This window comes from Trichophyton rubrum (assembly GCF_000151425.1).
Source record: "Trichophyton rubrum CBS 118892 genomic scaffold supercont2.1, whole genome shotgun sequence".
Classification (NCBI taxonomy): Eukaryota; Fungi; Ascomycota; class Eurotiomycetes; order Onygenales; family Arthrodermataceae; genus Trichophyton; species Trichophyton rubrum.
In genome coordinates this window covers 677789-698946 of record NW_003456428.1, presented here as the reverse complement: position 1 = coordinate 698946, position 21158 = coordinate 677789, and the positions used below count along the sequence as shown (strand labels likewise).

At 51.0% G+C, this 21158-nt stretch overlaps 11 protein-coding genes across 11 annotated transcripts in view; 3 read left to right on the top strand and 8 right to left on the bottom strand.

The window, feature by feature from the left end:
- TERG_00273 (uncharacterized protein) overlaps window positions 1–807 on the top strand; it is a gene marked incomplete at its 3' end in the record, with an annotated part of 1469 nt that extends 662 nt beyond the window's left edge. The window contains exon 2 of the mRNA XM_047747565.1: window positions 678–807. Within this exon, the coding sequence (XP_047603523.1) occupies window positions 678–807 (130 nt within the window). The remainder of the gene's footprint in view (window positions 1–677) is intronic.
- Window positions 808–845: 38 nt separating this feature from the next.
- Window positions 846–2390, bottom strand: TERG_00272 (uncharacterized protein; the record flags this gene model as incomplete). The annotated part of the gene is made up of 1 exon (XM_003238235.1): window positions 846–2390. The coding sequence occupies one exon, from the start codon at window positions 2388–2390 to the stop codon at window positions 846–848; it is 1545 nt and encodes a 514-aa protein (XP_003238283.1).
- Window positions 2391–3060: 670 nt separating this feature from the next.
- TERG_00271 (uncharacterized protein) lies at window positions 3061–5096 on the bottom strand (the record flags this gene model as incomplete). Its single annotated transcript, XM_003238234.2, has 1 exon — window positions 3061–5096. Exon 1 carries the CDS (start codon window positions 4627–4629, stop codon window positions 3061–3063), a length of 1569 nt encoding a protein of 522 aa, XP_003238282.1. The 5' UTR covers window positions 4630–5096.
- Window positions 5097–5106: 10 nt separating this feature from the next.
- Window positions 5107–6857, bottom strand: TERG_00270 (uncharacterized protein; the record flags this gene model as incomplete). The annotated part of the gene is made up of 1 exon (XM_003238233.2): window positions 5107–6857. The coding sequence occupies one exon, from the start codon at window positions 6855–6857 to the stop codon at window positions 5346–5348; it is 1512 nt and encodes a 503-aa protein (XP_003238281.1). The 3' UTR covers window positions 5107–5345.
- A 383-nt stretch (window positions 6858–7240) lies between these two features.
- Window positions 7241–8627, top strand: TERG_00269 (uncharacterized protein; the record flags this gene model as incomplete). The annotated part of the gene is made up of 2 exons (XM_003238232.1): window positions 7241–7255; window positions 7326–8627. The coding sequence occupies 2 exons, from the start codon at window positions 7241–7243 to the stop codon at window positions 8625–8627; spliced, it is 1317 nt and encodes a 438-aa protein (XP_003238280.1).
- A 255-nt stretch (window positions 8628–8882) lies between these two features.
- Window positions 8883–10319, bottom strand: TERG_00268 (uncharacterized protein; the record flags this gene model as incomplete). The annotated part of the gene is made up of 1 exon (XM_003238231.2): window positions 8883–10319. One exon carries the CDS (start codon window positions 10317–10319, stop codon window positions 8883–8885), a length of 1437 nt encoding a protein of 478 aa, XP_003238279.2.
- Window positions 10320–11052: 733 nt separating this feature from the next.
- On the bottom strand, window positions 11053–12557 carry TERG_00267 (uncharacterized protein; the record flags this gene model as incomplete). The annotated part of the gene is made up of 2 exons (XM_003238230.2): window positions 11053–11206; window positions 11365–12557. 2 exons carry the CDS (start codon window positions 12555–12557, stop codon window positions 11053–11055), a joined length of 1347 nt encoding a protein of 448 aa, XP_003238278.2.
- A 471-nt stretch (window positions 12558–13028) lies between these two features.
- TERG_00266 (uncharacterized protein) lies at window positions 13029–13724 on the top strand (the record flags this gene model as incomplete). The annotated part of the gene is made up of 2 exons (XM_003238229.1): window positions 13029–13166; window positions 13293–13724. The coding sequence occupies 2 exons, from the start codon at window positions 13029–13031 to the stop codon at window positions 13722–13724; spliced, it is 570 nt and encodes a 189-aa protein (XP_003238277.1).
- A 2397-nt stretch (window positions 13725–16121) lies between these two features.
- On the bottom strand, window positions 16122–17871 carry TERG_00265 (uncharacterized protein; the record flags this gene model as incomplete). The annotated part of the gene is made up of 2 exons (XM_003238228.1): window positions 16122–16945; window positions 16980–17871. 2 exons carry the CDS (start codon window positions 17869–17871, stop codon window positions 16122–16124), a joined length of 1716 nt encoding a protein of 571 aa, XP_003238276.1.
- Window positions 17872–18575: 704 nt separating this feature from the next.
- Window positions 18576–19010, bottom strand: TERG_11535 (uncharacterized protein; the record flags this gene model as incomplete). The annotated part of the gene is made up of 1 exon (XM_047750637.1): window positions 18576–19010. The coding sequence occupies one exon, from the start codon at window positions 19008–19010 to the stop codon at window positions 18576–18578; it is 435 nt and encodes a 144-aa protein (XP_047605037.1).
- A 1010-nt stretch (window positions 19011–20020) lies between these two features.
- TERG_11534 (uncharacterized protein) lies at window positions 20021–21156 on the bottom strand (the record flags this gene model as incomplete). The annotated part of the gene is made up of 2 exons (XM_003238226.2): window positions 20640–21156; window positions 20021–20573 (listed from the first exon to the last, which is right to left on the bottom strand). The coding sequence occupies exons 1-2, from the start codon at window positions 21122–21124 to the stop codon at window positions 20021–20023; spliced, it is 1038 nt and encodes a 345-aa protein (XP_003238274.2). The 5' UTR covers window positions 21125–21156.
- Window positions 21157–21158: the final 2 nt, after the last annotated feature.

Sequence of the window (21158 nt, the reverse complement as noted above, 5' to 3'; positions counted from 1 at the left end):
GTGTCACGGCGCTCTTCTTACCTTACTCCTTTTCAGCGGTTCGGTGTTAATTGATGTCCAGCATGTCTTCCATCTACTCTACTACTCTATCTACCCCTATGTCTATCTACAACCAAGCCTGCTCCCTGCCTGGCCGCAGAGCAGAGAACCAGAACCAAAAGACCCCAGAAACGAAACAAACAAGAAAGAACCTACTCCGCTTCTCTCTACCTCTTTTCTCTTCTTCTTCTTCTTCTTCTTCTTCTTCTTCTTCTTCTTCTTCTTCTTTCAGCGTGTCTTATCTTGTTTCATGTCGACTGCGCCGCTTCGTTGAGAAAAAGTGCCCCTTCTTTGTCCAGCCAGTATCGTCGTATCCCATTACTAGCTAGCTAGCTACTACTAGATTGACCCCCATGAAAAGAAATATACTACATCTTACATCTTACATCTATCTCATGCAGCTAAGCGGACTATTTGCACATCGTCTTCTTACTAGCAGGTTAAGAAGCCATGCTTCCTTTTTATTCATCTAGATAGATTCAACTACTGTGGCCTAACAGCTTAACAGCTTAACTAACTTGCTTTGATATTCCTCGTCAAAATCGTAACTTTGCCTCTTCCTTGCCCCCGGATTCCCGTCAAAAAGTTGGCTGCACGATTGACTGCAGCGTGCTTGATAGACACATATCAGCTTTTAGTCTTAACTCTACTTCCCAGTTACGCTGCCTGTTGCGCTCAGTTGCGTCTCCCGGTGGCGGTGGCGGGTGGCGCATTCGGACGGATGAGCAGTTGGATTACGGTCCGTCCAGGCCAGTCCAGTTCGAATAACAATAACTATCCGTCCAACTTCAGTTGATGGCTGCGCTTCAACGCTCGCGGCTGGGTATCGATTGGGCCTGGGATGGCGGCGGCGGAGGCAGCGGATGTTCCATGCGCGCCGGCTGCTGGTGTAGATGCTTCTGGTACGATGCTGGAACGCGGCTATGGCTGCGAGGAGGACGAGGGTCAGGGTCAGCTTCCCCTTCCTCTCGCTCGCCGTCTTCTATCTCCCCTTCATCGGCCTCTCCCTCTTCTTTTTCCTCCTCCTCTTGTTTCTGCTGGGACGAGCTGGCAGACGACAGGTTGAGATTCGACGCCGCGTTCGTGAAAGAGTTGCTGACCTGTCGAGCACCAGAGTTCGTCGTAGCATTAGCCGTAGCATTGCCCGTAGCATTAGCTGTAGCCGTAGCTGTAGCTGTAGCATTTGCAGCCGGTGACCTTGACACAGACACCGCTGATCGAGGCCGTGACGCCGGCTCCTCAGACTCCCGCCGCTGTCGTTTCGGCGAGTCCGTCGTCCCGTTCGACACAATCTCGCCCGGCTCATGCTCCTCGTCTCGCTCGTGCTTGCGCCCATTCACCTGTTGTCCACCGTGACTATCTCTCCGCCCTGCATTCTGTGCAAAAACCCGCCTCGTCGAGTCCGTCGCCTCCTCCCCGTTCACCGGCGTGGGTGCAGGCGCATACTTCTGGCCCGGCTTCGGCAGCGGGTAATTGTCATATATCTCCGCCATGCGATTACACGCCCGCCGCACCTCTCTCACATCCACGTCGATCTGCTCCCACCACGGCCGGCCCAGCTCGTCGTCCGCAAACGCCGCGTCGCAGTGCATCGCAGCCGCATACAGCGCGCTCGCCGCTATCGTCCTCGCGCTAAACTGAACACACAGCACCGTAAACGTCGAATCGTTCACAAACGCCCAGGCTGAGTTGCGCAGCCGCTTGTCATCCTGCACCTGGAAGAAACAGATGAAATCATATAGTAGCCTGTACGGCTGTTCGAGCTGGAGATCGAAACACAGCGCTTCGAGCAGGAGGTCTTCGTTGTGCAGTATCGTGTCTCGCCATTTCCAGAACTCCTTCGACTGCTCGTCCACGATCACGTTGGGCTGCTTCAGCGCTACCCGGCAGCAGGCCACGATCAGCTCCTTCATCTTCCGGCAGTTCTCTTCCACTTTTGTTGCGAGGAATAGCGCGGTGGCCGCGATCGGGTAGGGGTGTCGTCCGGGCCTCTGCGGCAGGTCGACCATGCTATACCGCATGAAGAACCGGTGCATGTACACGCTGGCCGTGCAGAGGGTGAGCTGTGGTAGCTTCAGCAGTATCCCCACCTGTGTGATGAAGTTCACCCCTTTGCTGCGTTGTGTGTGCTCAGTCTCCATCGACATGCCGTCCAGCAGCGAGGGCGTATATCGGAGGTCTGAGTCGGTGAACAGCCATTGTGTCTCTTTTGAGGCCAGCACAGGGTTAGACGGCGAGGGCACTGGTTTTGCTGCTGCTGGCGTGGGTGCTGTATATGTTGATGCTGGTGTTGACGCCGCCGGCGCTGGCGCTTCCTCCTTTCCAGAGGCTGCCACCGACGGCACCGGCATGGCGAAGGCTGACTCGCGCCGTTATCTCTCAGTGGCTGTCGGCTCTTATCTCAAGTAAATGATTAGTATTCAGTAGCTATAGGCAGTGACTGGGGTGTGTGCGGTATCCGATGAGATGCGCGCGAGAAAGGCAGTTTGAGCTGGTAGTTTAATTGCACTGCTGGGAGGCAAGGAGGTCGCGGCCAGCGCTGAGTCCAGAGACGTAAGGGCGATCCAGTATCAGCAAAGACAGGCTGATACCGACGGGTAGAAGCGTCAGAAGGGGCTGGTGAGCGTGGGTAGACGGCGTTGCATGTTCAAGATGTCTTTCCTGTCTTTTAAACGGGCTGGAAGATTTTTGGACTCGGCGGAAAAATAACTGTCATGTGATCAACACTCGCCCGGGCGCTTATTGAAAGAAGCCATCAATAGGAAGTATTTGAGCATTTGATGTATTTGATGTATTTGATAGATGATAGTCAATTGGAGATGACAGTTAGTAAAGCCAATAATAGTAGTAGAAGAGAGTCAATAGATACAACACGCCCGTAGAAAACTCCAGTATTATTCCCATGGTATCATAACAGATGATGGTTCCTGCCCGGTAGACCCCCCCCCTATTCACAGTAAAGATAAAAAACGATAGCTTGCTAAACAGTACTCCTTACTCAACCCAAAGGGCAATGCAGATTCACTCTTCTTCGCTGACTTCACTCTCGTCTTCACTCTCGACATGGTTGGTGTATCGATGCTGCTGCTGCTGCTGCTGCTCCATCGCCAGTCTTGCTTCTTCCTCCCTGGCACTCTCTTCAAGCGCCGCTTCCATCTCGGCCACTAGATCGTCTTCAAAGTCCGCTGGCTCCTCGTCTCCGTCCGCATGACCTGCAGCCTGGGCATCTTCCATCGTCTCGTCTTCGTCTTCGTCTTCTTCTTCCTCTTCCTCCTCTTCTTCCTGCACTGGCCGTCTGCCAAAGAACGATGGCCGGGGTTCTTCTACATCTTCCTCGTCATCGCTGTTGTAGCCTGCCTCGTTGGCCGAAGTGTTGTTGGATGCAAAATGGCTAGGGTCGATCTTAAAGGCCGGTCGTTGCGGCGGAGGGGAGCCCATGTCGATGATCAGATCCCCATCCACGATGATGTTGCTGCCAGGTGACCCGGCCAGCCTCTTGGGCTCATCATCAGAGGCAGAGTACGTTCCCACCAGATCCGGCGTCTCTACAGATGGGATAATGGAGTCCTCAACCAGCTCAGGCTTGGGCGGGAGTGCAATAGCGACGGGTGGCGCTGCTGGCTCCTCCGGCTCCTTGGCCTTTGTAGAAGCATTATTCGCATTCCCGCTGCTGGTGTTGGTGCTGCTAGCAGCTGCAGTAGCAGCGGATGAAGCAGCCTTGGGATTCCGCTGTTTCGGAGGACGGAGCGGGTTGGCTTTACTCTTTGGTGCAGGTTTCGGCTTGGGCTTTGGTTTTGCTTTGGCAGCTGCAGGAGCTGCTGCTGCTGCTGCTGCTGTTGCTGCTGGTGGTACTTGTGCTGCTGGCACTGACCGAGGTGCTGCAGGTTTGCTGCTCGTAGCCAAGTGAGGATCCGGAGTGCCAGGCGCTGAGCCGGCCTCCACGGCACTCTGTTTGCTGCCGGCACCGCTGCTACTGCTCTGCTCTGCCTTGTTCTTGGGCAGAAAGTGTCTGTAGTCGTAAGGATTCTCTTCATCCGCTGGTCCTACATCCTCTTCTTCGCTTTCGTTCTCCCCCTGTTTATCTCCCGCAGCCTGATCGTTGTTTGAAAAAGAAGTGCTCAATTGGGGGTATTGCTCTGAAACCTGTCGGTCCGTCTTCCCCGGCGCCGATTTCAGATTGAAGTTCAATCTGGTCGACACCGGCTCAAGGATGAACGCCTTGCGTCTTGGGTCAAATATCAGGACCAAGTTGCTGGTCTCGGACTTTGAAGCCGTAGACGACGACGATTCAGGGTCGACTCCACCGCTGTAGACATAGGTCAGGTCCGTCTGCTCTGCATTGCCTGCCTTGCTCTGTATCGTCAACTTGTACCGGTCTGGGGCTCCGGCCGGGTAGATGGTCGTCTTCTGTTGCGGTGTGTTGCCCTTGGTCTTGTAGTTGTATGTCACATTCACAAACTGGCGGTTTCGTGCATTATCCCTCCCCGCCAGCTTGTCCCCCAGGAGTATCGGATATTCGCCTGGCCGTGTAGGGTCGACCATCTGCGCCCCGTTCAGGTTCGGGGTTTGCGGTGCTGAGACGGTAGCCATGGCGTTCGCTCGTTCGGCTGGGCTGTAGGGCGTTCGGCTGAGATTCGACAAGAACTCGACCGATGCGACTGCGACACGCCAAATACGCTGGGACACAGTTATGAAGTCGACCTGAGTGACTGGCAATCGAGCGGAGAAGCGAAGGATACAGGGCTCTTGAGCTGCTATGCCCCCAGTTTCTTGAAATACCCGGGCGGCCGGCGAGGCTGTGAAAGAGAGAGGAGCCCTTATGGATAAGGCATTATTAGAGCAAACAGACCAGCAACAATGGAGAGCAGCGAGAGTCAGCGCAGATTAATGGGTCCCGTTTATTGTTTTATCCTGCCCGCAGCCGGCGGCTCTCTCGTCGTCGCCGTTCTTGTTCTTGTTCTTCTTGTTGTTGTTGTTGCTGCGAAGAAAAAGGTGGGAGGAAAAAGGAATGCGCCCAGTTTGGTGAAACAAGAAAAAACGGATGACCAGCACGAATTGGACGAGCGCCGGCAAGGGCTGATGCGAGATGCAGCTACGCAGGCGTGGGCAAGGCGCCGAGCATGCAGGGCCTTCCTCCAGGCTTTTACACTTGTAGAGGACGCAGTGAGGTAAGGAAGGGGCTTGATACAGTGAAGTTGTCGACATGGCCTCGTCAAGTAGTATTCTCTCTATCCTTTTGGTAAATAGATATAGTAACTATATAGACCTCCCTCTATCTATCCAGTTGACCAGCCGCAGGAGGGCTTTCACTTTGATGAAGAAGATCCCTTTGCTCCGGCACCCCCAGCAGCTTCACCACCGGCCGTCAACAGGTCTAGACGCTCGGCGAGGATGCGGTGCTTGCGGATGGCTTCCTCCCACTCCGGCACTGCTTTGTCTTCGTCCCCGTCCTCCTCGTCTTGGTCCGTTCCCCCGGTGGTACCCAGGAGGGAGAGCATCATGGTGAAGTCTCCCCCCAGTCGGCCCAGACTGGCGGCGCAGTAGAGTACTTGGGTGAGCAAACTCTCTCTCGAGCTCTTGTCCCTCACATTCGGTAGGTATTCCTCCAGCGTCTCCGCCAGGAGCTGTGCCAGATGCATGGGGAACGTAGCCAGCGCTGGGGGTGGCTGGGATAGCATCGATGCCTCGGGTGGTTCTTCCTCAGCCGTTTCTTGTTGTTTTGAGTCTAAAGTCCCAGGTGCGAATATGTTCTTATACAAAGACACAATAGCAAAGCTTTGCTCTCGGTAGATTTCAATATACTTCTTCAAAAACCGTTCTGTCTGCTGCCCACCAGACCATGTATTTTTCTTCGAAACCTCGCTCGTTTCCCCCTTAGTGGTATTCTGTCGTCTCCGGAGGGTCTCTTGATCTGCCAGTTCCCGCAGTGGCTCAAGGGCACTTAGCATGTTCAAAAGATTTGCCAGACGGCAGACGAGGAACAAGGCACCAAAGGCACCTTCGCCCGTACCACCACCGCTTGCGGATTTGGTGCTCGATGGTTCTTCAAGATCCGGGGCAATACGCCGCAGCCACCCAATGATCCTCATTGCGGGTGCCAGCCTAATGTTCTGGACTCTGAGATCAGAGATCAAATTGGTAGTCATATCTTTCATGGCATCTTCGGCCTGGTTTGATATATCCCTGGCCAACGGCGACTCGGGATATAGTGTCTGTAGTCTCTTTATATGGGCAAACAAGTCCAGTGCAGCCGAGTAATTGGAGGTACTCGACAGGCTGCTTGACAACGACGTCCCACCAGTGCCACCAGCAGCAGCAGCAGCAGACGACGCTCCCGAAGAAGATGAGACAGCCGTAGAAAGCAGAGTCGGTAGCTCTAGGATATCAGATAACCTGTCCACATTGCGGGCGAGCTGGAGCGCCTTCTTCCTCCTGTCTAGGATCTGGCTGTCCCCTGTCTTGCTGTACGTCGAAGAGAAGCGCACGGCTTCCTCGTCGAGCTTCGGTATGGCATCTCGGAGCCGCTGCGTCTCTATGGCTAGCTGTGGGAGTGATTTCTGCAGTGACCGGTGGTTGTCTGCGGATGTGATGAAGGTCTTGTGGGATCTGTTGGCGAGCGCCTGGAGGGAAACAAGGTTCGAATGAGAGATCTGCGAGAGCGACTGAAGCTCCGTCGACGTCAACGAAGCTGTATCTAGTGTTGGTATGTGATTGAGATACTGCGCGGTGGTCGAGCTCGCCGCGGGTGGTGCTGGTCGAGGAGAGCCTTCGGCGGCGTCAAAGTGAGGGACGAGCAGCTCGTAGAGTGCGTCTGCCATTATCGAGACCGGAGCGGGCGTGCGTCAGTCCATCGATAGGTATCATGCATGCGGATTCAATGCAAGGCCCTCGGTAGATTATTTGAGAGGCCGTGACTGACTTGCTGTGGTAAATATGTCCGTCTGCTTTTGCCTGTGACGCTCGATGTACCGATTTATAGTTCCTGATAGTTTTATGAAGCTTTAAGATAATCCGAGTGCTTTCAACGGCTTCAACCCCAGAACCCCAGACCCTGCTGTTTCATGTATATCCTCACAAACACCGGAGCTATCCTGGATACAGCTATATAAATTATTTGATTTTTGAGCTTCTCAGCTGGTTTGGAAGAAGTATCTGGATCTTTTGTGAACGCTCTAGCTCGCACTTTGGCGGAGGATCAATCATGGGCAAGCCACGAGTCAGTACTAAGAAGACGTCTCTACTCTATATCGAAGGATACAAGAAGCTGACAGATGTATTTACTTTAGTTAATCATCCTGATCCGGCATGGACAGTCAGAAGGGAACAAGAATCGGGAGATCCATCAGACAGTCCCTGATCATCGCATCAAACTTACTCCCGAAGGCCATCGTCAGGCACTCGAAGCCGGCCGTAGGCTGCGTGAGATGCTACGGCCCGATGACAAGATACACTTCTTCACATCTCCATACCAGCGGACGAGAGAGACGACAGAGGGAATCCTCAAATCTCTCACCTCCGATGACCCTTCGCCGTCACCGTTCCCCCGCCAGGGCATCCAAGTATACGAAGAACCACGGCTGAGAGAGCAGGACTTTGGTAATTTCCAACCATGCTCTGATGAGATGGAGCGCATGTGGCAGGAGCGTGCAGACTATGGGCATTTCTTCTACCGTATTCCCAACGGGGAGTCCGCGGCGGATGCATACGATCGAGTGAGCGGCTTCAACGAGTCTCTATGGCGGTTATTTGGAGATGACGACTTTGCCAGCGTCTGCGTGCTGGTCACCCATGGCCTCATGACTCGCATTTTCTTAATGAAGTGGTATCATTTCAGTGTTGAATACTTTGAGGATCTCCGGAATATTAATCATTGCGAGTTTGTGGTTATGCAGAAGAACCCGGACAACGGGAAATACATTCTACGGAACAAGCTGCGGACATGGTCTGAGCTGAAAAAGGAGAGAGAACGGGAGCGTGAAGCTAACAACATGCCGTTAATTTCTCCCATAAGCCCGAGGAGAGTATGGGGTGGATGTCCAGATGGGTGTGATCATGCTCGTCACAAGCACCGAGTGACAAAGAGGCTACTGCACCAGAGTACCTCAACGACCGGACTGGTGACCGGAGGTGAGAAGAACGGCAGCATGGAGAAAGAAATGGAACTAGACGACCGATACCAGAATGATGACGGGGATGAACAAGAGGACCAAGATGAAGGGGACTCCGCGCTGGCGGAGCTGTGTGACCAGCCGGTTTTACAGATCAAGTCCACTGTCTTAATGAGCCAAGGAGCCAGGGCCGACAAGCCCCCTCGCACCGTAGAGGTACCAGATCTAGGCGGTCGAGATGCTGGAGGCTCAAATAGTGGTGTATCAACAGGCCACTCGTCACCCTTGCCAGAGAAGCAGGCCGGCTCTTCAGCCCCGACTAACAATGGCGGTGGAATCGCTCGCCAGGGTTCCGGCCTGAAGTATACACATCAGCGTGATTTTGATAGAGATGACGACTATCCCAATGAAGACGATGAGGATTCAGAAGATGAGCGTGCTAGGCTCGAAGAACAGAACGTCCAGGGAAGTGTATACTAAGACGCGTTCCGAGCCCAAGAATTTGCTTTGAGACCTTTAACCGATATACCCTATGATATAGATTTCTTGTTACATATATTCAGTCATGGAACCTAACAATAGGAGCAGAATGTATTTGTGATAGAGCTTAAAACAGCCCTTCAACCCCTTAGTAGGGAGTATCATATAAATAATAGTTTGACAATTCACACCAGAACGAAGCCAGTAATAACGAGCATTAAGCAATTAAGAGACGCACTGTCGACTTAGGCCTTCCTATCGATACTGCTTAATCTCTCGCAATATGTTTAACATCCCTCCTGGCCACCACCGTCCCTTCTCTTCTTCAGGCCACAGCCTAGTCACAAAATTGTTCCCGAATCTATTCACCAACCCAGAAAGAGTGACAAACGGCAGATTTCCAATCCACCAAGACTCTTCCTCTACCAAAAACATTAGGACAGACCAGTGCGCATATATATCCAGCGCAAGAGCTTGCTCCATCGTCAATTCTATAGACCTGTCATCCAACTCTGCACCAGCGGGACTCTCAAGCCTCTTGTCAAGGAGCGGGAGAACAAGATTTAGATACGCTTGAGAAACCTGAACAAGGAATGTAAGGAAGTACCGCGTCAATGGCTCTGTTGGCTGTGGGACCACGGACCGGTTTGCAAATGATCGAAGCCATGAGGCTACTTGTGGCAAGGACATACTCTGCGGTTCAAAAAGCTCTTGAGAGACGTCGTCAAGTGATGAAATCGACGACGGAGAGGATTCTGATGAATAGCGGGAGAAGGCATTGCTCCTGATGTCCTTTAATATGTCGAAAGCAGCAGCACAGGCAGCTAATGTGTCATTGGCATCACCCCAGTGATAAAATGCGTAATCCAAGCGTTGCTGGAGTTTTGAATAGGCTTCTTCGCTGGTTGACGCGATTATTGGGCCCATTGTATGGTTGCATGGTGTGGCTATACCTGATGCCCTGGTTCTGGCTTCCGGCAGTATCGAATGATCATCTATTCCCGGGTCCGTTACGGGAGACGGTGCAATCCCTGACACTGGACTTTCACAGTCCAGGGTCTGGAGAGTAGCTCTGATTCCTCGCATAATGACTATTATATCCCTCGGTGTGGATGAAAGCGGTTTTCTAGCTTCCTCTACTCCTTCATTTTCTGATAGCCAGTGGTTTATTTGTTGACTTGCAGTAGCAAAAGGCACCAGCATCAAAGCGCTTGCTAACAGTGGTTCCAGCTTCAATGTATCCAAGGAGGACATTGACTCTCTCATCCGTTCACTTGCTGAATGGTAATGCCGGTAACCAGTTACCAGGGCCTGTTTAACTGCGCCCACCTTTGCAGGAGGTTGTCTGGATATCATATCACATGCTAGACAAGCTGCAGACGCTGCCAGGACAGAGTGAAAGACGGTTCTGCTCTGTAGGGCCAATGTTGGTATGCCGATCTGTAGTGCACTTTGGTCATTTTTGCTGTACGTCAAGGTCCGGCTGGTATGTTGTAGATAGTGGTGGTATAAGTCCGTGTCAGATAATTCACCAGGGGTATCCGTGGGAGGGAAAAAGGTTCTTGCTTCAGTAGCTGAACGTGTTGATGGGGACTGTTCCCGGTATGAAGAAACACTTGTTGAGGGCGATAGAGTAACCCGGACTGAGCTAGGTACAGACAATTCGTCTCTTGGACCTTTTTTGCCTGGCATGAATGTTTCTGGGTAGACACATTTATAAAAGCCAGAGACACATCGTACACATGCCGGCTTCTCCTCGTCACACTATAGCAATGTCAATTCCCTGATCTGTTAATGATATGCATGTGAAGGTTGCGTACTTTTATTCTTCGTCGCTTGCACTCGAAACACCCGTTCCTTGACTTTTGGTGGCGCCTCCTTGTCTTTCTTTGGCCATGGTTTTCAGGGGTTGGCATTTTAGTTATAGTTATCGCCCTTCCAATTGCTGGACGTCACAACTACAACAGAGAGGGTATATGTTATGTATCTTTTCTGAATTACAGCACGGGAGACAGGTAACTGCATTATAAATGCAGTCAACCGTGAGGCTGATATAGGCATCCTCGAAAAAACGGTGCATCTTCCCGTCCCTGAGCTGGGCATCAGTTATTGGGCCACCAAGCCTGCCTTGGCACCTGAAGAGTCTTGCAGATGTTCGTCCATACTCAGCCTCATTGAATTCCAAATACAAAGGCTAAAGCCACGAGTATGAGGGTCCTATGCAAGGGAAATCCACATGGGCGGCTTGCTCCAGGTCCAGTCTGAGGCCATGAAGAGGCAAAATACTCTGTGTTTGAGGTAAGAATATCGCGTGGAAAACCTGTAATGGTGACGAAGCCATGTGGTTCAGCCGGGTGGAAATCCAGGTAGTTAAAATTGTGGGATATACTGCTGACCAGGAAAAGTTAAATACCCAGCCAAGTAACTAAGTATTTGTCAGTTTGCTTTCGAGAAACGTAGGGAGTATCAGATTTGGAGGCTGAAACTCCGGGGCTGAGGGCTGCTCCGTGCCACCCATGCCCGTTAACTCTATACCGACTTTATTATATTCCCTTATTTTACGTAAATATTCTGATTTGCTAACATGTAATGTATTAACTTCTCTATCTAGTACTTAATCTATCTCATATTGCGGGGAAAGTGCAGACTATTCTATAACATAATGAAAAACAGCTGTGTATCTAGAGATCGTATAATGCTCTGTTGAAGGTGCCACTGCTGGCGGGGCACGACTTACAGTCCATTTCTAGCCAGGAAATCATAACTGATCTGGTAGCCGGCTGTAGCATTGTTGTGCAGGGTAAAAGCATGCCCGGTATTCGGCTGGATGGCAACTTCAATCTCAGAGGCTTGAGGATACGTCTTGCGTAACTCTTTCATGTCTGCAAGGCCCTTGCAATCGCCACCGCAGATGTAGAAGTCGAACTCCGGCAACATGTATTGAATTGGGCCCTTGAAGTTAGGACCTGGTAGCCCAATAATATGGTATGCAGATGCAAACTCTCCAATCGGAACGGGCTGTTTGATAGCATCGCCGTAATCAAGCATTTCCTTGGTGAAAGCCGACTTGGGATCACCGGCGAAGAAGATGGTTTGGATACCACTTTTCTGGCACACGACGTAGCCACTTGGTCGGTCGAAAGGGGTAGAACTGGCGGGTGCGAACTGGGCGTTGAAGGAAGCCATGCCTGCTTTTCCGAGGTATTTGTTCAACAGGTAACCCGTGATTATGGCTCCGTCGGAAAGAGAGCTGTGTTTGGCGATAAACGCAGAGGTAAGAAAGGATCCGAAGCTGTGACCGACATGGACAACCTTGTTCACAGGTTTGGCGGCCATGTTAAATGCAGCATTGGGAGGGATGGCCTTCCCGGCGAAGTCGTATAAAGTACCGTTGCGAGCCATAAGGGTCAACTGGCGGAGAATTTCGAGTTCCAGAGGAGCCTGAACAACATCGTATGCATCGGGTTTGTCCGATTTTCCAACTCCCAGGCGGTCGTAGGTGAGAATGGGATACCCTGCTCTTAGCGTAGCCTCGACGTAGGACTGCTTCTCACGGTCCAGGGTTGGGTCCCAGTATCTAGAGTCATAATGGACTCCATGGGTAGCGATGTGCAGGATATCGTTCTTTCCGCCTGAAACTTTGGGAACACATAATTGTGCGTGGATTTTGAAGGTTTCGGAGGTTGTGGTGTTCTTGATGATTCTGGCTGCGCCTGCAGGAGTGCTCCACGTATCGGAGTAGATGGCCCAAGCTATGGCATCAATGTTGCTGTCTACTCTAGGTATATCGTAGATGGCGCTCTCTGAGGTAGCAAACACTGGGATATCCAATTCTTTGCAGTACCCGTGGTTGTGTTTGGAGGTATGGACGGCTGCAGAGGAGACGCCATGGGCAAGCAGCAAGCCGGCTGTAGCAAAGACGGCAGCCATGACAATAAATAAACAAAAGAGTTCAAGTGCAGCACGTCAAGTAAATCTTTGAATATGGCTATCCAATGGATGGAAGATGAAGACGATGCTGAGGATGATTGTAATCGATCCGGCATAGAAGAGCTAGTCTCTTATATACCTGCGATGAAGCAGCACTGCCTCAACATGAGCCCTCGTGGAGGGTGACATCTTGATGCTAAGAACGCCGTATCCCGTCTATACGGCAACCGAGTTGACATCGTAGATATCATCAGCTCTGTTGACGGTGCTGTGGTTGTTGAGCCTTCAAGAGTATTTGATATCTTTAAGCTCGACCAGGAACGTATTCACGGCGCCAAGACCTCGTGTAGCGGCTTGCAGGGAACGTATTCAGTGCGACAGGGAGCGTATTTCAAGGGGCATATCTTCACTTTTAGCCATGAGGCTTTGGATGGTCCATCTTACTGATGAATAGCATGAACAATAGCAGCTATGGGGCTGAGGCTGGCGATACACTCTCGAGAGCCCTGTGTCTCAGCCATAAACAGACCCCGTACGGCTTGTTGTAGATACGATGAAGAAACACAAATCTTCCGCGATGAACGACGAATCTGCCATGAAGTGCTTTTAGTATGTAGATATCCTCAGCACTGCCACTGGCATTGACGATGTCAGTCTCATCTCTGAGAAGTTCAGACGGGTATAAGTATATCTCCCTTTCCAGTCGCTATCCCACCACCAACATCACATTTAAAGCCCGAAAGCAATCAGCCAGGCAGCTATCTACGCTTTAACCCTCCCAAGCGTATCAAACAAACACTTTTCGCATCCACAATACCTTACCAACCCACCATCGAACGACAAATAAACAAACAAACCACTTCACACCTCGCAAGAATGGCAGCTATTGTCCTTGCTCTCGGCGCCGCCATCTACATCACCGCCGAGAAGATCCAGGGCCGCCGAGAAAAGGAGCGCGTCTTGAAGGCTAAGAATGCCACAAAACAAGCCCTCCTTAAAGATGACGACAGTGTCATGGCCGTCGAGGACCTCCCTGCGTATCAGACGGAGAAACTTCCAGCATATGATTTTGAGCAGAACCACCACCAGCAGCATCCGGTACTTGTGTCCAGCGAACTCACGGAAAGTTCAAGCCAGCGATATTACCTCCAGGCGCGGTCCACCTGAAGGACAAAGCATAGTGTATAGGACTACGAGTTATGGGTATATGACGGCAGAGGAGCAGGAGTAGTATATTTTGTTCACATGTTGAGTTATGAATTTCTGGCATATCTTGTTTCCTTGGTTTATGTTTCTTTTTTTTATGTTGCACCGGGGGCATATCCAATATCCATATAGACAGATAGATGGTTAATGGTGGTCTAGAATCTGAAGGAGTGTTCAACTTTTCAACTTTCGACTTCTTTTGCCGCTGGCTTGAATCTGGTTGGTAAGAGCTTAAGCGTAAAATTACGCGTACTCATTGGCTGGGATTAGTGACAAAAATAACAAGCATCCAGCCAATCAGGGGAGGAAGAGTAATATCTATCACGTAATTCGACACACGGCAAAAATACACAGGCAAAAGTCATATTAAAGCCTCTTTGATTTTAATATATTCCAGTAGATGACACTAAGTACGGCCGGTTTATCAAGATATCAAGCACAAAAGAAAGGAGGTAAGGTTGAGCGGAACTCGGGAGCCTATCTATCTAATCCATCCATCTCTATCCGAGCTGACGACAGGGGAGAGGGAGGTGAAATGAGAGCAAGAGAGACATCGGAGATTGTTATACGAGTGTATTTGAGTGGACTTTGAGTGGGCAGTAGGACAAGAGGGAGGGGAAAAAAAACAAGATATCATTCATTCATTAGCCGAGCGAGAAGCAGAAGTAAAAGAAAGTGTGCAGGTATCAAGAGAGCAAGTTAAATGTAAAAGTTAAAGTAAGGTGTATGTGGTATATTCATCTTTTTTGTTTCCATCTTAGTTCAAACCAAGCTCCATTCAGGCAATCAAGCGAGACACACAGAAGCGAATAAAAGCAAGGGAAAAAACTGGAGCCACTGAAGTAAGTAAAGAGTCGGTAAAAAATAAACTGGAGAAAAAAGGGGGATAGTGGATTAATAAATTTTGTTTGCTTTCTTTCAAAGCTCGCGCGTGATGTAGGTGGTAAGCAAGTAGAATGACACGAATAAAGCACAAGACAGGCAAAATTAGCTGATGCAGGGACAAGGGTCAAGGCAAGGGTTGAGGAGGTATGAAGGAACGGGAGAAGAAGTGGAAGGACTCGAGACATTTGACAAATTGGCAGAGAAGACGCAAGAACGCAGAATGCACGCATAAGGAGATATTTTAATTAACGAACCCCCCCCCCCCCCCCCCCTTTGCCATCACCATGCAGATAGATAAGAAAAAAAAGATCAACGAAATGGAAGTAGATTAAAAGTGAAGAAACGAAAGCCCGCCAATTGAATACCAAAATTTTTTAAAAAAAGAAGGAAAAAGTAACACATCGAGATGAGGAAGGAAGGAGAGCGAGATCGAAATTCTATGGCTTTTTGTTTGTTTGTTTTTTTTTTTTTTTTTTTTGATGATGCCGGTGATTCTTGTATTTCGGAGTTCGCGGTTATTCGCAATTTTGGGATTCGCGTCGAAGTTGGTAGATGAACTCGATGGCGAAAAAGGAAGTGCAAAACCAGGTAAAAGTAAACCGGAAATCATGAAAGGAGGAAAAACCAGTTCAGGACCAGTCTTGCTGAAACCGAACCAAAACCAGGGCAAGGCAGGGCAGACAAGGCAAAGGAAGTATGAAGAGGGAATCGAGTAGACGGATAGATGTCGAGGTTTGACAGTTTAGTTTTTGGGATGGCAGGGAAGGCGCGAAGGGTAAACAATTTTTTGGCGGTAGTGCTGGTGTAGAAGGTCGTGAACGTGGATTATGGCTGTTAAAGGGGCAAAAGCAAGACAAAGCAAGAATGGGATATTGCTGCAGAAAAAGACAAAACGCCGGAGAGCCAGAGATCGCAGTGCTAGAAGAAACGAAACGAAGCGAAGCGAGACGAGACGTGACATGACAAAAGGAAAGGAAAAGGAAATGTCTATGAGGGAGATAGCGAGAGAAGCGCCTCCAAATAACGATGCCCAAGTAAGAGTAATAAGGGGTAAAAAGAGGAAGACAACTGCGAGATGGGGAATAGCATAACAAGTAACGAGAGGGCAAGCAAGGCGTGGCAAAAGAAAAAAAAATGGAAAAATGGAAGAACAGCAAAAAGGTCCAGTTAAGGGGTATGGTATGTATGTGTAAGTATGTCAAGTGCAAATCAGGTCAAGAGAAAAATCATCAATCATCCATCCGCGTAGAACGAAGTGAGAAAGTGTAAGTAAAGAAAGGAAGAAGTAAAAAAAGGCATAAGGCTGAAGAATAAAGTCGAAAAGTCGGAAAGTCGAAAAAAGCCGAAGAATAATAGGCAACGTGAATCGTTACGTCGGAAAGAATTTTTTTGGGTGAAAAGTCGAAAGTCTAAACGGATCAAAAAAGCGTTGTGACGAAACTTTTGAAATTGGTGTCAGAAGGAAAAAGGTGATCATCCGGCAACAGGCTGCATCCCGAAAGAAGAGACGGGGAAGTAGAGATCATGGCTCTTTGCGCAGTAGAGACAGCCGCATCCAGGGCCGTGACCGGTCCAAACATTCCCGTTGACGTTATTATTGATTGGACTGAAGGCGTTGGCATACATTGGAGTATGAACGTAGGATGGTGGCTGGGAACGAGGAAGTGGCAGTGGAAGAGCAGTAGGCCCAGAACGGGATGTTTGCTGCTGCTGCTGCTGCTGAGGGAGCCAAGTGGCGCAGTATGGCGGTGGAGCGTTGTACGGCCAGGCAGCATTTGAACCAGAACCACCGGCAGAGTGGAAGTAATCTGGTGTGCTAGGCCCGGTGTGAGGGGCGGAAGGTGGTGAGTAGTCCGATGCGGCGAGAGGAGTGGTTACAGCAGTGCTGGCGTTGCTGGCTGGCAGCCAGGGACAAGCACTGCGCTGGTATTGTGGTGGAATGGGGCCATCGGGCGAAAGCATGGCCTTTGGAAGCGCGCTGTGGTGACCGCTACCGTGGTGGTAGAGTGGATGACGACGGTGGATGATGTTTGTGTCGATGGGGGCGAGCTTTGCACGGGATTCGTTGGATGAGGCTGCAACGGCCGCAGCAGCAGCAGCACGGGCATCAGCCTTGGCTCTCCAGCTATCCCAGTGAGCCTTCCAGGACATGAATCCATCATTCTTGGTGTGTATACGCTCGTGGATCTTCCACTCGAAGCCAAAGAGCCACTCAAGCTCCATGGAGTTCAGATCAGCGACGGGAATGCTGCTGACTTCAGCCAGGAACGGTTCTGGAAGGTGTTGTCGTCGAGGAACTGCTGCCGAGCAGGAGGCCGGTAGTGAGCATACGGTAGACCTGAGTGGTAGCAGGTGTAGTCGACGACGAAGACGATGTCTTGACAGCAGTTGGGTAGACGTCGGCGGAGGAGAGCATCCTCATGCGAGAGGCCAGGTAGTAGAGACCGAGGAGGATAGTGGAGCTAGGCAGACGCGTAGACGAGAGGATCTGGGAGACGTATTTGCGGAACTGCGAGGGAGGCGTGGTTCCTGGGTGGACGCTTCGGAGCATGTCAATATCTGCAAGCACTAGCTTAGACTGGTAGAGAGCATACATTCCATGGGCCATCTCGGCCACGAAGTCGGTCATCTGGTCCATGTCGTAGTCTAGATGAGCCGCTACGCCACCGGTGGTCTTTTGTTCCTTTGCCTGCTGCTGCTGCTGCTGCTGCTGTTGATGGTGTTGTTGTTGCTGCTGCTTTCGCTGCTGGTGTTGATGCTGGAGGTGCTGTTGGATATGGTGCTGGTCCTGATGGATCATGGGATCATGACGGCGGTACTGAGGAGGCACCGCACTGTCCATAGGAGCCAACTTGCTTCCATGCATCGCGATGAGTCCATGGTGGCCATGGCCTAGACCGAGACCGAGGCCGTGACCGTGGCTGTGAGCGAGAGGATTGTTGTAGAGCATCTGCTGAGCAATCAACTGCTGCTTTCCAGAACTGTTCTTGTGGTTGAGATCGCCTCTGCCATGGTAAGGGTTGGGGTAGGTAGGCTGGTACTTTTCATACTCAGCTCCGGCCCCGTACCTGCCAAAGGCAAAGCCGGCATGTCCGCCGGTGGTAGCACTAGCACCAGCACTGGCGTAGAACGAAGGGTCGGTCTCGAGGCGAGGACCAACGTTGGTGTGTGGCGGAGTTGGCGGGAAGGTGTTCAACCCCCCGGACGCGAAGAAAGACGGCATAATGGGCGAAGAAGTGGTCGACGCGAGCAAGGCAGCAATCCACAACGGAGATGCTGCCTCTGACTGGCTATCTGAATCTAGCCAGTCGTGGTAACCTTTTACCTTTTTTTTTTCCTCCTGTGTCCTTGATGGATGTACTATCCCGTCAAGCAAAAAAAAAAAGAAAAAGAGACCGGTCTCGGATGGGAGTGGTGTCTTGCTCTTGTCTCGCTCTCTTCTCTCCCGACCCCGGACGGGCCTTGCCCCAACAAGGACCACTGGCTGGGTTGAAACAGTCGACCCTTGACCCTCTAGTATGACATTTGGGAAGATAAGAAGCACCAGATTCCAGCCTATGAGGGAGAAAACAGATCAGGGCGTCAGATGATTGAGCCGAACGAGTAAAAAGAGTGGCAGCCGAACGGTCGTTGGTTCAACAAGAAAGTAGAAAAATATAATATACTAGAAAAGATGTAGGAGCAAATGGGAAAAAAAAAAAGGTAGAGCAAAGAGAAGCCGATAAAGAAGAACGAGGCGCTTCGAGGTATTAAATGAACCAAGGAGGGAGGAACGAGACTTAGTGAAAAGCTCGTTGGTGGCTGTGGTGGTGGTCGTGGATGGTGATGGCGGTCGTCTGGGAGGTCGACGGCGAACGCCAGCGAAAAGAGACGGCAAGAAAGAGAAGGATGAAACACCGACCAAGGACGAACAGCAGGACACGAACACTATGAGCAGAGCTGAAGGGCATCAACAGTGCCGGTGACGAAGGGGGGAGCTGGTGTTGGTGGTGGTGGTGGTGTGCGGTGCGTGGTTGAAGATGGTGAGGTTGAAGGTTGGAGGTTGAAGGGGAGGAGGAAGAAGAAGAGAAAAGGGAAGACGGCGAGCAGAGGCAGAATCACGAGGTGAAGGCGCAAAAAGGGAAAAAATGGCCGTAAAGCTGGTACAAGGGCCTTGCTTTGGTACTGTAATTTATTAGTCAGCAAGGAGGTAAAAAAGAGCGCAAGGGAAGGAGGGAAAAAGCGCGAGAAAAAGGCGAAAAACCGAAAAAACCGAAAAAAGCGGAAAAAGACGAGCGTCAGGTGAGCCAGAAGAAAAGGAAGAAAAGGAAGGGAAAAGTCAACCTTTTTCCTGACAGCTTGTAAAGTTACGGTAATTTCCATACGAGAGTTAGAAGGAGACGAAGAGCCGAGGGGAGACAGGGCAGTGCAGCTCCTCTTGACACACTCTGAACCGCTGGTTCATACGCGTTAATGCTGCTGCCTACGGAGTACAGAGTACTGCGTGATCTTCTTTACTGCGCCGACAAGAGGAGGATGAGTCTGTGTCTTCTTGTCTGGCTTCGATGACTTTTCTGCTTCTGCTTCTTTTTCTCATTTTCCGCTTCGTCCGCCGGATGAGTAATGACTAAGCAACTAGGGTTACCCGGACGACGGCCGATAGAAGAGACCGCAAGTAGACGAGATGGTGAGTACTATTAGAGAGCGAGAAGATGGTGAAGATGATAGTAAAAGTCATTAGTGTACACATGAATGGACAGCCTTCCAGGGAGAAGAGGTCCCTCCTTTGGAGATAGATGACCGAGGTGGAAAGAGGAGAGCGGGTGCAGAGGATAGGGCGTGCAGGAGGGAGAAGCAGAGGCAGAAGCAGATGCAGATGAATGCATGCAGGCCACAAGTCAGGACCAGGATGTCAGTCAGTCAGTCAGTCAGTACGGAGAAAGTAGGATGACGTTCGAGGAGGGCGGGGAGTCATAGAGCTGAAAGTGACTAATAGCAAGTGAGAGAGGCAGGAGGTCACCAGGCCTGCCTCTGCCTCTGCCTCTGTCACCCAACTTCCCTTTGCCTCTCTTTCCATTTGACTTCTTCGCATGCATGAAGAGTCAAGTCAAGTCAAAAAAAAGTCAAGGTCGAGAGTTAAAGGCGCAGCCGGGCGGGAGTGCAAGGGGGGAGAAAGGGTGGGACAGCAAAAGGGAAGGCCGTTTTTTGTCATCACATACAGGAAACAAAAGGGGAGAAAAAGAAACATATTTGTAAAAGAAGGTTAAAACCCTCGGAAACCGGGCCCTGGTCGCCGACAACTCCGTACCCTTGCAGAATAGACAACGTAGATTTGTTAGAAAGACAGCAAAAGATGGAAGTAAAAAGGCAAAAAGGCAGACGGGAGGAGACGGTTAGGGAGTCCAGGAGAAGTTCATGGCAAGGTTGGCTCTGGCGCCGTCGACTCTCTCGCCTTTCCACTTGTTCTTCCACTGCCACTCCCGGGCTGCGGCGTCGAGGTAGGCTTGTCGACAGTCCTCAGGTAGCTCGGCCAGCACCTCCGGCGTCATTTTGAAGTTGATTCCTTCAGAGCCAGCGTCGCGGTCGTTGTCGCCGCCGCCGCTGCTGCTGGCTTCTTTGTCTAGTGAGATCAGTCCGTTGGAGCCGAGGTCGTGGTAGTCCCCGTCTGGCCCGGGGACGAGGTTGAGAGACGTGTTGGGCGCGGACTCGTAGGCGATGTCATGGATGCGGAAGTTGCGGCTGAAGATGCCTCGGACTGATGGAAAGATAGTGGTAGATGTAGAGGATGAGGTCGAGGATGAGGAGGCGTCTTCAGATGGCTCGATCTGCTCCCAGCGAGCGTGGGTTGGCTGCATCGTCTTGGGATACATCATCAAGTTGGTGTGTATGTCATACACGCCGTTGATGTTTTCTCGCCGTAGACTCGCCAGTTCAGAGTTGAAGCGACTGGAGCTGTTAGTTACATTCACGGATAAAACACAGTCAAGAGGAAAAGCAGGACAGAAGACATACCTAGCTTCACGAGCATGCTGGACCATCCAATTGTCCCCCGTAACCACAATCTTCCTCTTCTTGCTCTCCACTGCCTTGCTAACGGGCATGGGCACCGATGGCACTCCCGAGTGATACACACTGCTCGCCCCATGCCACGCAACATACTGGTTCTTGTTATACTTCTCCCCGGGAGCGGGCAATCTGTCCTCAGGCACGGCTAATTCGCCCTCTACATCTCCTCTGTCTCTCGCTTCCTGAGCATGGTAGTCATCCACGACCTTCCGACCACCAATGATGATGCGCGCGCCGAATTCGCGAAAGACAGACCGCGCAGTCACGATGCCGATTGCTCGGCCCTTGTACGAGTGAGGGATGATGTCTCGTTCGATAAGGTCGCGCTTGGCTTCGTCGTCGATAATGATCTTGTAGAGCAGCCTGTGCTTCTGGAAGAAGAGATAGGAGTCTCGAAAGCCAATACACCGCGCTGGCTCCGTAGAGAGCATGTATTGCCTATCCCTCTATCGAGCACTTTGAAGG